Source organism: Sesamum indicum, linkage group LG3 (genome assembly GCF_000512975.1).
Source record: "Sesamum indicum cultivar Zhongzhi No. 13 linkage group LG3, S_indicum_v1.0, whole genome shotgun sequence".
In the NCBI taxonomy this organism is placed as follows: domain Eukaryota; kingdom Viridiplantae; phylum Streptophyta; class Magnoliopsida; order Lamiales; family Pedaliaceae; genus Sesamum; species Sesamum indicum.
The window spans coordinates 20,606,888-20,622,254 of NC_026147.1; the positions used below are offsets into that span (position 1 = coordinate 20,606,888).

Consider the following 15,367-nt stretch of genomic DNA (forward strand, 5'->3'; position numbering starts at 1 on the left):
GCCCCCGCCCCTCCCGGTGTTTCGGCTCCCGCTCCGAGTGCAGCTGTTGAACTGAACAGACTGGCCGCCGCGGGATCTGCCGCCGTAGTGGTGTTCTCTGCTGCTTTGTTGCTCTAGATCTTCAGTAGCATCGGTGTTAATTTAATGTGTTACTGTTTGTTTTATTATTATTTTTTTCATTATTATTTTTGAGTTCGATTTCTTGTGATGTATTGATTTGATTTATCTACGGATTCTTTGATCTATGAGCTTTTGTCTGTCGTTTTAATTACATATTCTGTATGTTAATATACTAAAAATTAATTAAATATATTAATAATTCATCTCAAATAATTGTAGAGAGAAAAAAATATCGGCGTACAAATACAAATACTGAAAAATTAAATTGCAATTTTTTGAAAATATGTTCTTATGGCTGAATCTGAAAAAATTACATTTGTCTAATGTAATAAATATATCTTGTTTCTTTATTACAATAAATATATAACTATATATTGTTTTAAGCTCAGATCAATATATGAACTCTTTGATTTCAAAAATTCAGAACAAAACACAGCGGGTAAAAAAGCATCATTAATTTGAAATAGATTCTTTTTGCTGTTAACTTTTCAAATAAACTTAAGCGAAAATATCTAAAACATAACCATTAATTTTGTTTTTTATTGCAATAGTTTTAATAAAATAAATTAATTTTCTGAAATCTCACTGTCTTCAATATCCAATTATCAGCAATTTAAAACTCTTTACTCATATATTTTAATATTTCATTTACTTTCATGAGTGATTATTATTAATTAGTTAATCACTTCAATTTTAATTTTTCTTAATCTAAATTCATACAATATAAATAGCCAAGCAATAATAGTATTGCAACCTAAGATACTTTCCGATCTTTAGTAGTTCGACCCAATTAACAAGAACGAATCAGTTTTTAAATATATGATTGTGAGTTTAATCTGTTCTAAAGTATTAAATATATGATTCTGAGTTCGATTATTATTTTTTATAAATTTTATAAGCAATTGTAACTTCGAAATTATGTCTAGGTTCGGTTAGGAGGATTGAAGTCGAAGTGGTTTAACTTTCATGTAATAATTAAAAAGAAAAAAAGAAAAAGACAGAGGAAATGTAATTGAGGTAAGGAGGCGAGAGGTATGGAATCCAGCTGTGGAGTGTTTGGGGTTTCGGATTGTGGTGGAAATTGAAAAAGACGGAGGAGGGCATCAACATCACGTGGCCTAACAGCTGTGGAACCCTATCCTTCACCACACCCATGTGCTCTTTAGTATTTTTAATACTTATTTTAAAATCTAATAAATAAATTTATTTATTAATCAAAATATATGATATTAAAAAATAAGTAAATAAAATTTATATTTATTTTTAATTGACTTATTACTAATTTATTACAGGTCAATTAAATATTTTTAGAATCAAACTATCTTTATACATTTTTATCTGCTAGTGCATGTCAGGAGACAGGTTTTCACCATTATAAGGGTAGTTTGATTTGACCTACATTAAGTTAATAATAACTCAATCAGTGGTAAATAGGAACTTTTATGCAATTTATTTTGTAAATATCAGCTAATTCGATAAATTTTGACTAGTATGAGATCAATTTGTTATACGAAAACAAAAATTAAAGATATTTGATGTAATTTTTCAAGCCAAATGATGTTTACATGTAAGTACACCAAATCTCATTGAAGAATGTGTAATTATCCCTAAAATACATTGTTATTAAGCATTATTCTTCTTCGTTTTTTAAAAAAATATGCTCCTTTATACTATATAATATAGCAATAATAATATTTTATGATTAATTATTCTTTTTTGTTATTTGGATAACTGTACACACTCAAATATCTTACAATATATTTTTTAGAATCTATTTAAATGAATGATTTGATCATGAACAAAAAATATTTAAGTAAACAATTTCAAAGGACTATTGAAATTAATTTCTATGTTATTAAATATGGTTCAAAAAGAGATATTTGGGTTTTTAAAATTTAATTATTACAAAAATTATTCAAATAAGTCCAAAGAACACATTATTATGGATTTAAAGTACTCAACTGCAAACTCATTGATCCAAACACAATACCACAGTCTGTAAAAGATTTTAGATAAGTTTAGCAAGCACCCCTTTATTAAGCCAGTAGATCCCGTACTAGAGACTGCTTTTGTATATTATACTTATTATGTGATTAATATAAAAATTAAAAAGAATAATTCCTCATATAGCAAATGTAATAATTCTCACAATGTAACTAAGTTGACGACCAAGTTAATACTTTTTCCCAAAGTTAAAGTCATCTGATATATAGTAAATGTAATAATACTCAGATGATCTACAGTGACACTAATTTAAATTATTACTGGATCGTCATTATACATGTATAGCTAATTACTTCCGATGACTATTTTATGCACAATTTCATGACAGTAGTTCTTGAAAATTATGACTGTTAATATTATAAAATTTATTATTGTAACAAAATTAATTTTTCCTCAATATATATATATGTACATGTATAGTTAGAGACAATATTAAAATTGTCGCTTGATATTTCTTGTCGCTGATCTTTTCTTTAATTGTAGTGATCATGTTACAGATTTTGCTGCTGATACGACGTGATTTATATTATTTAATATTTTCACAAAAACATAAAAACCATAGAGTTGAATTAAATCCAAATATTTAAGAACATAAAATAAAATTACAGAAAAGGAAATTAAATAAACCATGAAATCAGAGATGAATTTGCACAAAGATGATGAAAATAGGAAGAAGTGAAGGGGCACTGCCTCTATCCTGGCTACACACAAACCCAACTCAATTTCCTTTCACCAGAAAAAACGCTACAACGGAAAAGGTGAAAAACGCAGCCACCGCCGGAGATAACGCCGCCGAGGAAGATGGCTGATTGAGTGTGCCCGCAGTCGGGGTCGTGACGCCGGTGGGAGAAGCCGGAGATGTGGTGGTGGAAGGAGAAGTGGTGGTGCCGGATGGTGAAGCCCCGGTACTGCCACCAGAACTTGCCGCCGCTGCGACAGTGATAGCGAGCTTCATCCCGCCGCTGCAGTGGCCGGGGACGCCGCAAATGAAGTAGTGGGAACCTGCGGACTTGAGGGTGATGGAGGTGGCGCCGCTGCTGTCGGAGGATAGGGAGTTGCCGGTGGTGCAGGTTTTGTAGTCATTTGCACTCACTTCGTCCACGGTGTGCCCGGGGGCGTAGTTGAATACTGCATATAATGGAATTATTATAATTTATTTATTATTTTTAATTAATAATTAATTAATGTATTATTTAATTTATCATGATGTTAATGTAATCATACATGTAATTACCATTTTAAATGAATAAATCAAAAGAATAATTTCTGCTGAAAAATAAATTAAGTATTCTGATAAATAATTTACTATTATTGTTATTATATTTATTATAATTTTGGTAAGTCTATTTAAAGGCAATAAATTTATTATATTTTCCTGAATTTTTTATTTTGCTTTTATTTGAAAAAGTAATGTGTCATCATTTTTATGATATTATATTATGATTCCAATCTTTAATTTTGGCCCCACTTCCCTTTTAGTTACTAATTAATTTCAAAAAGTTATTCCCAACAATGATCTTTCTCTTAATTTTAGATTAATTAAATTTTTATGTGGATATACAGAATTTGTTTAAAATGAAGCAATTTATCCATTTGTTTAAAAAAATAAATTGTTATTTGTTTATTTACAGTATCATAAGGATATTATTTGCATTTTTCCCCGTACTTAATTACTGAACAAAATTAGAAAATTATATTATTATCTTAACCACCTCTACAAATTAACTAAATTGTTGGGAAAATTCTTATTCAAACTAAGCTAATTTTTTTCTGAACTGTACATCAATTATACAATAAATATATTATATTTGACATATAATTATATGACTGAACTTAATTCGAATTAGAATTTTTTCCATTTATTTTGTTAGTAGAGAAACACACACAAACACACACTAGCTAGCCTTACCCAGGGTGTCACCAACAGCAAAAGTCTTGTCAGTAGCCCAGCTACCGTAGTCGCCGCCCATCGCCCAGCCAGATGAATCCCCCACCGTGTACACCGCAGCCGGAACTGCCGGAATCCCACAACAGATCACCGCCAAAACCACCATGATTGCAATTCTACCACTCAAAGCCATTGTATATATATATGTACCGTTTTCCTTTTCTCTTCTTCTTGGGGGGTTGGGGGGGGTGTGGGGGGGGGGGGTCGAGTTTGTTTGAGATGATATTGAAAGTGCATGCAATGTTTTCCTATATATATAGTTGAAGGAGATGAGAGAGAGAGAGAGAGAGAGAGAGAGAGAGAGAGAGAGAGAGAGAGAGAGAATGGAGTAGGTCACTAGAGAACTTTATTTGATAATTGCATGGTTGTAAAGGGGGTTGTGAAAGGAGTATTTAATTTTCTATTTAATTTCTCTTTGTATTTTATTAAATTATTTTATAAATTTAATCATTAAGTAATTATATTATTTTTTTAAAATAAAATTTGTGTAAATAATGTGTATTTAATAAAATTGAAAACAATAATATTTGGCCCCAAAAAAAGACATATGACAAACGTACTATATTTTATTTCGTCATATCAACTAGTGCATAAGTATGACGTCTTATGAGTCAATTCCTCAAAAATGGATATTATATTAAATTCAAAACTCGATCAATGGAGACAAACATTTTATATTAATTAGTAATGTTACATAAATTGTCATTTTAATCAAAGAATTAATCTTGAAACTAAAAAATATTATATTCCAAAAACAAAACTTTTATTTTCTAATAGTATGAGAAAAAATAAGTATATGTAAGTACATTATTTTCAATTAGAGTATTAATGAAAAAGAAAGTGGAAAAGCATTGAAAGAAGAGTGAAATTAAGATGAGTGATACAAATGAAATGATGACTTAAGTTACACTCATCCCAAAAGTAGAGGGGGGAAAGTGGGACTCCATTTTCTTTGGAGTGGTTGAAATATCCTTATAATATAATATACATACAAAGTCTTTGTTCCTAATTATGACCAAATTGTTCCTCAAAATTACATAACTGCATATGCCTTTCATTAAATGTATTCCTCGTCTCCATTAGGAATTGCATGCAATGGTACTTGAGGTACAATCCAACGGTTTAAATTTCAAGATTTTTTTATTATTTTTAAATGTATTGTTAAATTCAAATATTGTGTATATGCGTGCGTGAAATAAAATACACACACGTATATATGCCATAATAATCTTCTAGAATGATGAGGTTTCACCACAAAGATAGAAAGCTCTTTCTTCGAGGCGCATGCATTTTGTGCGCGTATTGTTCATTATGGCAGGAGTTGTATGATTTGTTCAGAAAATATACCGTAAAAAAGAGAAGAGTCTACAACTTATAATCCGTACAAATTTCTTGCAGCTCTGTTCAATATCAAACTCAAATAAATAAAAAAAATAATTAAAAAAAATGTAGATTATATATACTTTGAAATTTATAAATCTTACAAATTTTTCGTCTACTGATAATTCAACATGAGACTCATATTACATATAAAAGGGAAAAAAACAATTAAAGAAGCAAGTAGATTAGATATATGGAAAGGAACAATATTATAAGTAGGAATAATACTTTTTAGTTTCTCTAATAAAAAATATATATATATACATTAATATTTATTTACTATTATATATTTATTTTTAGGATTGTGGGGGCAGGTAGAGAAGAAGTTGGGGGTAACATGAGATGAGAGCATAATATTTGAGTAGGTAAAAAAGGGTTTTCTTTTGTTTCCAAAAAAGCCTTCTCCAACACCATTATTACATACACATCATCTTTTCATCACCTTTTGAACCCAACTCAAACACATAAATTCTTGGGGTACTATGGTTTAATTCAGGAATATTTTCACTTTTGGTCCTTAGATTAGTTATTAAATTATTTTTAATACTTTATATTTCAATTTTATTAATTTAGCCCCTCAATTTTCTGAAAATAATCAAAATTAGGCCTGACTATTAGTTAATTAAAAAGGTTCCTTCATTTGTTTAGACAGCCAACTAACGAAAAGGACAAATTTTGAGAATCAAAATCAATGAGATCGAAATATAGGGTACTAAAAGTGATTTAATAATTAACTTAAGGGTGCAAGAGCGAAATTATCCTTTTCAATTCAAAAACTCCAATGTTTCTATATATTCCGTTATCATGTCATGATCTATATAATTAATATATAGTCTTTTCTGTTTTGTTTTGGATTTTTTTTAACATTACATTTAAATTCATCGACATTTAATTTATATTTTCTTTTCTTATCCCAATTTTTGTTTGGGGGTAGAGTAAATTTAGAATTTCGAAATATTTTACTACTATTTTAGTATAAATAGTTGATGAATGATGTCCGATTATAATTCACAAAATCTATATTTATCAACAAGAAATGATCTAGAGCGATGACTAGATCTTGTAGTCGCGTCTCCGTCCTATCTTTTTATAGTATCAAATTTTGTAGATGAATTAAATGGAATTAATTCGAAATTTTTAATTAGACTTTATGAAATTTTTATATATAGTGAATAAATCAAATTGAAGTATCTGTATCATCGTTTCTAACACATTTTGGCTTAAATTAAAAAATTATTCATTTGCACCCACTCAAATTACATAACGAATATATCACACTTGTCACGTAATTTATTATTATTTTTTAATTATATACTAATTATATTATAAATATATTACACGTAGTATATAATTTATTTAAGTCTATTCAAACTCAATCCAGATTAAAAATTTTCAAAATCTATGGGACAGCCAAACGCCATGCACCCACCCACACCAAATCCCAACAAGACGCCCACCTAACCAATCAACCCAGAAATGAGAAAGGTAGGGTAGTGGCCCCGCCGCATGCTAACCTCAAGGGTTGAGATCAGATGGGAATCCCAAGCTTTATTATGTTGATGATCAGGTGGGTGGGCCCAGGGAGTTGGTGATGGTTCAACTTTTGGAGTGGTTAGGGCCCATAAAACTACGTCACTTTAGTCTAATAATTAAAGTCGCATAAATAAATTTAGTCATGAATTCGTGTCTCACCAAATATATAAATATTTCTATAATGATAATAAGTCTGTAGACACAATACAGAGATTTACATATTTATATATTTAAATTAACTTTGTATTTGATGTAAATCTATATATTCCCCTTTAATTTTAGTTGATTATTACTAACATTTATTGATAATGATTAAAGGACAATTGTTAATTATTGATGAATTATGATATTCTCAAGTTGATAGAATTAATAATAATATTAACAATAATAGTAATAATGAAATCTTACTTTTTTATTTTTTTTTGGTATTATTATTGAACAACTATTCCTCCTTTTTGTACGTTGTTCTTTACACTTTTAGAATGTCTAATAAAAAAACTCAATTTTCAAATATTGTAATAATTATATATATATAGTTGTATGAAACTTAATTATTGTGTATTTATTAATTAAAAATATAGTAAATATTGTAAATACAATTAGCGAAATAATATATAATTATAATAAAAATTATCGACTTAATAAAGTATAGCCATAACATTATACATATGAACATGAATCCACCTCTTCTCGTGTTTCAAAAGAGGCCGAATGATAAGTTTGAAACTATGGATTCAAATTCCGCTCAACATATAAGTATTTATCTCATTTAATGTGAATTTATTATAATTGATATTCTATTTTTCTTTTGCTGTTCATAGCTATAATTTACAGTTTTAATTTGAATTTGTCGACGTTTTCTTTTCTTCCTAGAGATGTATATGCACTTTAGTGAAAAAAACGGTCATAACATATTTATTATATTCTCCTTGAATATGAAAAAGGAAAAAAAATTAAAAAAAAAATAACTAGCAATAAATGTCATATCAATATATATATATATATAGGGGGGGGGGGGAGGCATAATGGAAAGGGTAGTGAAAAGATTTGAGTGGGATTGACTATTGTGATAATATATCTTCTAACATCATCAAATATCAATAGCTTGTGAACCAAGAAATATTGTTTGTTGTTTTTCAACAGTTGCATGATCAAGATTTTGAAAACTATAATGATTTTTTAGTTGCAAGACTATGACATTGCATCTAACAATCCTAGGAAAAAGGGAAAAAAAATCCCTTATTTTAAGTAAAATTTTATTTTTCATCCTATAACAAGATATAATACGTTTATTCCTATATTATTATTAATTATAGACAACCTTGTAATTTAAACTCCTTTCGACCAGAATGTCATGTCGAAAATAGACATGGTAGAGATTATAGTACTACATTTATAAAGATGCAGGACTAAATGTATCGTATTCTCATAGTTTAGGTCCAAAAATATAATTTCACCTTTGTTTTCTCTTCACGCTGTGGTTTCCTAATTGGACTGTGGAACGCTCGGAAAGTCAATCCGTATAGATCGATTTGGCTCATTGGTTCCTTAATAAGAGAATCAATTTTGAAATAATTGATGTTAATAAGAAGAAAAAGATTATCGATGTTTGTAGTTGAGATTTTATAATTGATTATATAAATATAAATTATAGATAAATTTTAAAATTAATCTCACTCTTAGGATTAACGAAGAATCTAAAATAAAATATTCAATGAGCATAATAGTTAAGTGAATAAAAATATAATTACAGTATGATTTTTTTTTGGTAAATTTAAGTTTCATTTATAAAATAAGATCGTACAGTACAACAGTGCTCAACTGGTAGTTTCTTCCTCGACAGGCCAAGGGATACGCCATAATCTATGTAACGCACATGAACTAACAAAACGAGATAAATTAACACTGATAATCTTCTGTCTAATATCTTCCACAATAATGGTAGCTATGATATTTGGTGGTCATTCCGTATGCTCAAAGCGTCTCAAATTTCGTTATCTCCAAATGTGGTAAATGCAAGCCGTCAGAGTGCACGATAAACCAAGTTAAAGATATGTTTACCTCTGTATGATTAAAAGCTACAAACATCACATGTTTTCATGGAATAATAATTACCAACCAAACATCATAAAAATTACTGAAAAAGGAACCAAACAATTCTATATTCTTCACAAGCCTTGATGGACATATTATTTGGATAAAAATATAATACATTCAATAAAATTTCAGAAAATTCCCCAGACAACATCCACAGGATCTTAAGACACTGATGCAAGAAAATTTCCTCCTAAATGTTTCCTGACCTACACTCCAAATCTTTTCTTGCAAATAAACGTGCATCTTATCAGTACTTGATATGTACATACCACGTGTGTAAAATCTTCATTATTTGTATATTTAAGAAAAAACTTTATACACTGAATACGATCCTAAATCGTAGTATTGGAGAAAATAAATCATATTAATGAAAATAACACACTTCTGAGAAGCAATCCACAGTAGAGAGACGGCAGGTGATGAACAGGGCTGCCTCTGCAGCACTTCTCTCAAGCCAGAGTCTTGCCTCTGCAGGTTCTAACATTCTCGGCCTTGAACAAATTCTAAGCCATTGCTGCTTCGTCTGATCAAGAACAACGATGAAAGCAATTTAGAAACCACGATAATTCTTTTGAATGATAAAAAAAGAACGTCATGGGAAATCCACTTCCTTGTACTATTCACTTTCTTGCATCTCGATATCAAAGATCGTATTTTTCATAGATTTTAGCAGGACAAGATCGTTTCAATAACCGGATGACCACAAGCAGAAAGCTCAAGGTTAATTATATTTCAGCTGCAGATACAAACTGGAAGAACATTGACATGTACTCAAAACAAGCAGGGGAGTTGGGAGAACTCACTGTGCTCAATTGATCAAACTGCAGCTCATCACATTCCCTCATATTTTCGACAAAATTCAATTCACTTCAGCCCTCTCTGATTGAATTGCGGACTTTGTCTCCTGCCTCAAAAATGTTCTACTTTCTCGCTCTCCCCATAAACTCCTACAAGTCAAGACCAGCTCAGAAGTTTTTCGCATCACCTTCATCTCATTCACTCCATTACTACAGAAGATAATTCAGAACAATACAAGAACCAAAACAAGATCGACTATTACCTTTCTGGGCTATTCTGTTGACCCGTACTCATGGGGATTTGACAACTCGAGCAATTCAACAAAAAGCTGCGGAATTAGCCTACTTCTTGAGCGTACCAGTTGAAGTCTTTTGAGAAAAGAAAAGGATTGGGCTGAAGAACGGAAAAAAATGCAAGCATCCTGTTTTTCCTATAACTTAACTCAAGTTTCGTGAGAACGATTCTTTTCAAACCAAAGCCAACGTGTATTGATTAACCATAAAGAAAAACTTTTTTTGTGGTTTTTTATGCACATCCAAATCAATGTAACTCAATTGAAACAATTAACAAATTGAACTACTAGATTCAATTCATGTCATACATCAAATGATTTCGAAAGAAAGAAATTTCTCTTCAAGCGGCAGGTGCTGCCAACAAAGCCATACCCGGCGGATCGTCTAGGATTATCCTGAAATATGACTTCAGCGGAAACAACATTTGCACCGTCGGCATTAAAGAAATCCATAAGGTCTTTCGCCCTCGCCTGATACGACAAATTCGCGACAAACAAATTGCGTACTGGCAGTGGCTTGGGCTGCAGCAAAGATGAAGGTTTCTTCTTCTTCGGCTTAGCACAGTTAAGCTTCAAAACTATACCCTTAAATTCCTACTTGTTTAGATAGAAAAGACGCATGATTCCTATACTGGAAACAATAATATGCAGGCATTCATCAGTAAATGTACGTGTAGAAAATCTTTGAAACTTGAAACGCTTAAATTACAGATTCAAGATTGTTAAGAGCAGCAAGAGCTTTTTCACGTGAGCCCATTGTCACAAAAGCAAGACCCCTGTTTTCGGTTTAGTGTACATTGAAAACTGAACCCACAAAGAAAATAAGAAAACCAATATCAGAACGTGAACCCAAAAGAAGAATTCCAACAGAGGCTGAAATCCACCTTAATATCAACAACAGTACGATAATTCTCAAACAGGGGTCGGATCTCATCCACAGTGCATGTCAAAGGAACATTCTGGACAAGCAACCTCGTTCTTCTTCTTCTACGACATTCCCGTCGAGGGATTCTGATTGAATGGTGGGCTGGGCTGGGCTGGGCTGGGGCTGGGCTTGGGCTGGGGCTTGAGCAAGGAACAGCTGAAGATTGGACCTCCGGGGCTTAGTGGTGAGAGAAGGATGACAAGGGTTGGGAGGCAGCGGAGGCGGCGGAAGGAATTGGTGGTTGATACGGCTGAGCCTTCGACAGCCCAAGAAGTTCGGGCCCAAGAGAAAGCTGCAGAAACCAGCCCGGTACAGAAAGCTGAAGTAGAAGACGAGCAATGTGAATTAACAGTTTCAGACATTTCCTTCCTTTTCCCATCGATCTCATCAAACTAATCCCGAGCTATGCTTTGTTCGATCACCTCCAAAATCCGCTATTTCCGCTTACACCACTCTATTCTTCTTTCACACCTTCACACACTTCTCTTTTACCACACCTCCCCTGGCAAAAGCTCTCCCTTTGCTCCCAAACCCACGTCGCAATCCGTTCAAAAACCCCCCCAGTCTGATCTTTTCACGAGTTCGGCTGCAACCCGCTTCAATTGTTCCTACTTTGAACCCGATACAGTTCTTGAAACCCTCAACTGTTATGCGAATGACTGGAAGGTTGCGTTAGAGTTCTTCAACTGGGTCGAAACCCATTGCGAGTTTCAACACACCACTCAGACATTTAACCGGATTGTTGACATTCTTGGTAAGTTTTTTGAGTTTGATACTGCCTGGAATCTGATAGAAAGAATGACAAAACACCCATCTTCTGTGCCTGATCATACAACGTTCCGGGTGTTATTTAAGCGTTATGTCTCTGCTCACCTCGTTAAGGAAGCAATTGACGCGTTCTGTAAATTGGACGAGTATAATTTGAGGGATGAAACTTCGTTCTCGAATTTGATTGACGCTTTGTGCGAGTACAAACATGTGATAGAAGCTGAAGAACTGTGCTTCAAGAAAAATAGGGATTATAAGTATGATAACAAACTGTCTGGGCTTAATGTTGAAACGACAAAGATTTATAATATGATTCTGCGTGGTTGGTTCAAAATGAAGTGGTGGAGGAAGTGTAGAGAGTTTTGGGAAGAGATGGATAAGAGGGGTGTGAGGAAAGATTTGTATTCATACTCGATATATATGGACATTCAGTGCAAGTGTGGGAAGCCATGGAAGGCGGTAAGCTTGTACAAGCAGATGAGGAAGAAGGGTATTGAGTTGGATGTAGTGGCATACAACACTGTAATTCGTGCTATCGGGGTTTCTGAGGGGGTTGATATGGCCGTGAGGCTTTACAAAGAGATGATTGAATTGAGCTGCCAGCCAAATGTTGTAACTTTTAACACAATTCTAAAGCTGTTGTGTGAGAATGGGAGGTATAGAGAGGCACATAAAGTTCTCAATCTGATGACTAAGAAGGGTTGTCAGCCTGATATAGTTACATACCACTGCTTCTTCACATGCCTTGAAAAGCCCCGTGAGATTCTTAAGTTGTTTGATAGGATGATTGAAAGTGGTGTGCGACCGAGGATGGACACATATGTTATGCTCATGAGGAAGTTTGGAAGATGGGGTTTCCTCCGGCCAGTTTTTCTTGTTTGGAAGAAGATGGAGGAGCATGGACTGAGCCCAGATGAGTTTGCATATAATGCTTTGATTGATGTTCTGCTGCAGAAAGGTTTGGTCGATATGGCACGAAAGTATGATGAAGAGATGTTATTGAAAGGGCTTTCAGCTAAACCAAGAGCTGAATTGCAGACCACAATGGATACTGAAGGATCCAACTAGCATCATTTTTCACAGAAATTATAACATAATCCCTTGGACCCTCCATACATATTGAGAGCCTTATTTCAAGAATCAGTATCAGGTTGAGATGAGAAAATATATTCAATGCTGCATAACAACTATTCTCCATTGGTTCACTACTAATGCTTCGACTTTTCAGGTCTAATGATAGAGGTCCATTTCAAGAACCAATTGAGATCAGAGAAATACATGTAGTATGATAATAATTTTGCATGATAAGAAAAGAACAGTCGTGGCTACTCATACGATAGCCGTTTCCTCATACTATTCACTTTCTTGCATCTAGATATCAAAGATCATATCTTTTATAGGTTTTAGCAGGACAAGATCGCCTCAATAACTGGATGGCCAAAAAAATATATAAACAGATATCAAGTCGTAGAAAAAGAGTAAAGCTGAAGTTAAATTCTATTTCAGCTGCAGATACAAACTGGACTAACACTGGCATGTATTCACAACGGGCACAGATATGGGAAAACTCACTGAGCTCAAGTGATTAAACAGCAGCTGATCACATTCTCTCATGTTTTTGCCCAACAGAATTCAATTCACTTCAGCACTCTCTGATTGAATAGCGGACTTCGTCTCCTGTCTCAAAAATCTTCTACTGCGTGCAACACGAATTGCTCTCCCCATAAACTCCTGCAGGTCAAGAACAGCTCAGAAGTTTTTTCACACCACCTTGTTCTCATTCACTCCTACAGACTATAATTCGAAACAATTCAAGAACCCCAACAAGCCAAATCGACTATTACCTTTCCTTGAAAAATGGCAAGTGCTGCCTCCGCCTCTGCCTTAGTATTGAAGGAAACAAAGCCATACCCTGCGGATCGTCTAGGATTATCCTGAAATATGACTTCAGCGGAAACAACATTCGCATTATCGGCATTAAAGAAATTCTTAAGGTCATTGGCCCCCGCCTGAAACGGCAAATTAGCAACAAACAAATTGTGTACTGGCAGTGGCTTGGGCTGCGGCAAAGATGAAGGTTTCTTCTTCTTTGGCTTAGCCCAGTTAAGCTTCAGAACTCTACCCTCAAATTCCTATTTGTTGGGATAGAAAAGACACGTAATTACTACATGGAAACAATAATAGAGCATCTAAATGCAAGCATTCATCAATAAATGTATGTTCAGAAAATCTTTGAAACTTGAAACTCTTACAGTGGATTCAAGATTGTTTAAAGCGGCAAGAGCTTCTTCATGTGAGCCCATCGTCACAAAAGCAAGACCCCTGTTTTTAGTTTTATTATACATCGAAAACTAAACCAGCAAGAAAACCAAAGTCAGAACATGAACCCAAAACCCATAAAAGAAGAATTCGGTAGGAATTAACAGCAGGCGAAACCCACCTCAATATCAACAACAGTACCATAATTCGCGAACAGGGGTCGAATATCATCCACAGTGCATGTCCATGGAACATTCTGGACAAGCAACCTCGTCTTAGAAACTTCTTCTTCTTCTTCTACGACATTCTCGATGGCGGTCTCTGATTTAATGGTGGGCTGGGCTTGGACTTGGACTTGAGCAAGGAACAGCTGAAGATTGGACCTCCGGTGCTTGGTGGTGAGAGAAAGGAGACAAGGGTTGGGCGGCGGCGACGGAAGGAATAGGTGGTTGTGGGAGAATTGAGCGGCGGCGGGAGGCAAATATACAAGACGAAAGGCGGCCATTGTAGGAGGTGCGGATGCCGAATGGATTACAAGCGTAGGATTTTGATTGCTTCTGCTGAGAATTAAGATTAACGGAAAATGAACTGAGCCCACTGCTGAAAACTGCTCTAAGAGGAAGCAGTGAGAGAGAAGGATAAGGAGCAATGCAGAGCAGAGAGACAAAAATATCTATTTTTCCATTTTTCTTACTATTAATACTCTATTTTAGCTAACCATCAAAGTTATATAATACCTAAAAAAACTAATTATTTTCTACAGTATTATTTCCAAATTTAAAATTAATTACATTGCATCACGACCATATAGGTTGCATTTTGCGTATAAGTGTGTGTAAATTACAAATAACTTTTAAAAGTTTGATATAATTATAAATACGTCTAATTATTTAAATATTTATGATCCTACAAAAATCCAATTTCAATGCAAAATTAACGATACATTATTTGAAAAATTATTCATATTCCTCATTTAAACGAACATCCGATAAGCCCAATCCATTAATTTATATTAGACTTCAAATTTATTTTTCATGAATTAAGTGGGCAATTTTTTTTAACAAACTTTAGAATTTTTTTATTCCTCCCGTCCGATATTTTTATATTTTTATTTTTAAAAATTACATAATAAAGTTAATAATTCCAAAACTATACTCAAAATATTATATAATTTTATTAAATATTAAAAGTATTAGTAAATGTTCAAATATGGAGGAAACATTCACGTCTCAAACTAGTTTTA

At 33.1% G+C, this 15,367-nt stretch overlaps 5 protein-coding genes across 5 annotated transcripts in view; 2 read left to right on the forward strand and 3 right to left on the reverse strand.

The window, feature by feature from the left end:
• The window catches only part of LOC105158978 (classical arabinogalactan protein 10-like), a gene marked incomplete in the record, with an annotated part of 576 nt that extends 331 nt beyond the window's left edge, over positions 1 to 245 (forward strand). Inside the window, 1 exon segment of the mRNA XM_020692828.1 lies at positions 53 to 245. Within this exon segment, the coding sequence (XP_020548487.1) occupies positions 53 to 117 (65 nt within the window).
• LOC105158979 (blue copper protein) lies at positions 2,689 to 4,263 on the reverse strand. The gene is made up of 2 exons (XM_011075910.2): positions 4,034 to 4,263; positions 2,689 to 3,252 (listed from the first exon to the last, which is right to left on the reverse strand). Exons 1-2 carry the CDS (start codon positions 4,203 to 4,205, stop codon positions 2,843 to 2,845), a joined length of 582 nt encoding a protein of 193 aa, XP_011074212.1. The 5' UTR covers positions 4,206 to 4,263; the 3' UTR covers positions 2,689 to 2,842.
• LOC105159032 lies at positions 9,942 to 10,929 on the reverse strand. Its single transcript, XM_011075963.1, has 3 exons — positions 10,882 to 10,929; positions 10,546 to 10,766; positions 9,942 to 10,089 (listed from the first exon to the last, which is right to left on the reverse strand). Exons 1-3 carry the CDS (start codon positions 10,927 to 10,929, stop codon positions 9,942 to 9,944), a joined length of 417 nt encoding a protein of 138 aa, XP_011074265.1.
• On the forward strand, positions 11,005 to 13,539 carry LOC105158980 (pentatricopeptide repeat-containing protein At1g80550, mitochondrial-like). Its single transcript, XM_011075912.2, has one exon. The coding sequence runs from the start codon at positions 11,503 to 11,505 to the stop codon at positions 12,931 to 12,933; it is 1,431 nt and encodes a 476-aa protein (XP_011074214.1). The 5' UTR covers positions 11,005 to 11,502; the 3' UTR covers positions 12,934 to 13,539.
• LOC105158981 (RNA-binding protein CP33, chloroplastic-like) lies at positions 13,242 to 14,808 on the reverse strand. The gene is made up of 4 exons (XM_011075913.2): positions 14,306 to 14,808; positions 14,118 to 14,216; positions 13,710 to 13,997; positions 13,242 to 13,596 (listed from the first exon to the last, which is right to left on the reverse strand). Exons 1-4 carry the CDS (start codon positions 14,627 to 14,629, stop codon positions 13,498 to 13,500), a joined length of 810 nt encoding a protein of 269 aa, XP_011074215.1. The 5' UTR covers positions 14,630 to 14,808; the 3' UTR covers positions 13,242 to 13,497.

Bases quoted from the DNA above. Each gene is read 5' to 3' on its own strand.
- LOC105158979 (XM_011075910.2), bottom strand. From the start codon at position 4,205: ATGGCTTTGAGTGGTAGAATTGCAATCATGGTGGTTTTGGCGGTGATC. The intron at 3,253-4,033 runs GTAAGGCTAGCT...CATTATATGCAG, and splicing joins TGCTGTTGGTGACACCCTGG to TATTCAACTACGCCCCCGGG.
- LOC105159032 (XM_011075963.1), bottom strand. From the start codon at position 10,929: ATGGGCTCACGTGAAAAAGCTCTTGCTGCTCTTAACAATCTTGAATCT. The intron at 10,767-10,881 runs GTAATTTAAGCG...CTAAACAAGTAG, and splicing joins CTCTTAACAATCTTGAATCT to GAATTTAAGGGTATAGTTTT. The intron at 10,090-10,545 runs GTATGGCTTTGT...TATCTTCTGTAG, and splicing joins AATCCTAGACGATCCGCCGG to TAATGGAGTGAATGAGATGA.
- LOC105158980 (XM_011075912.2), top strand. From the start codon at position 11,503: ATGCTTTGTTCGATCACCTCCAAAATCCGCTATTTCCGCTTACACCAC.
- LOC105158981 (XM_011075913.2), bottom strand. From the start codon at position 14,629: ATGGCCGCCTTTCGTCTTGTATATTTGCCTCCCGCCGCCGCTCAATTC. The intron at 14,217-14,305 runs GTGGGTTTCGCC...TTGCTGGTTTAG, and splicing joins GTACTGTTGTTGATATTGAG to TTTTCGATGTATAATAAAAC. The intron at 13,998-14,117 runs GTAAGAGTTTCA...CCCAACAAATAG, and splicing joins TAAACAATCTTGAATCCACT to GAATTTGAGGGTAGAGTTCT.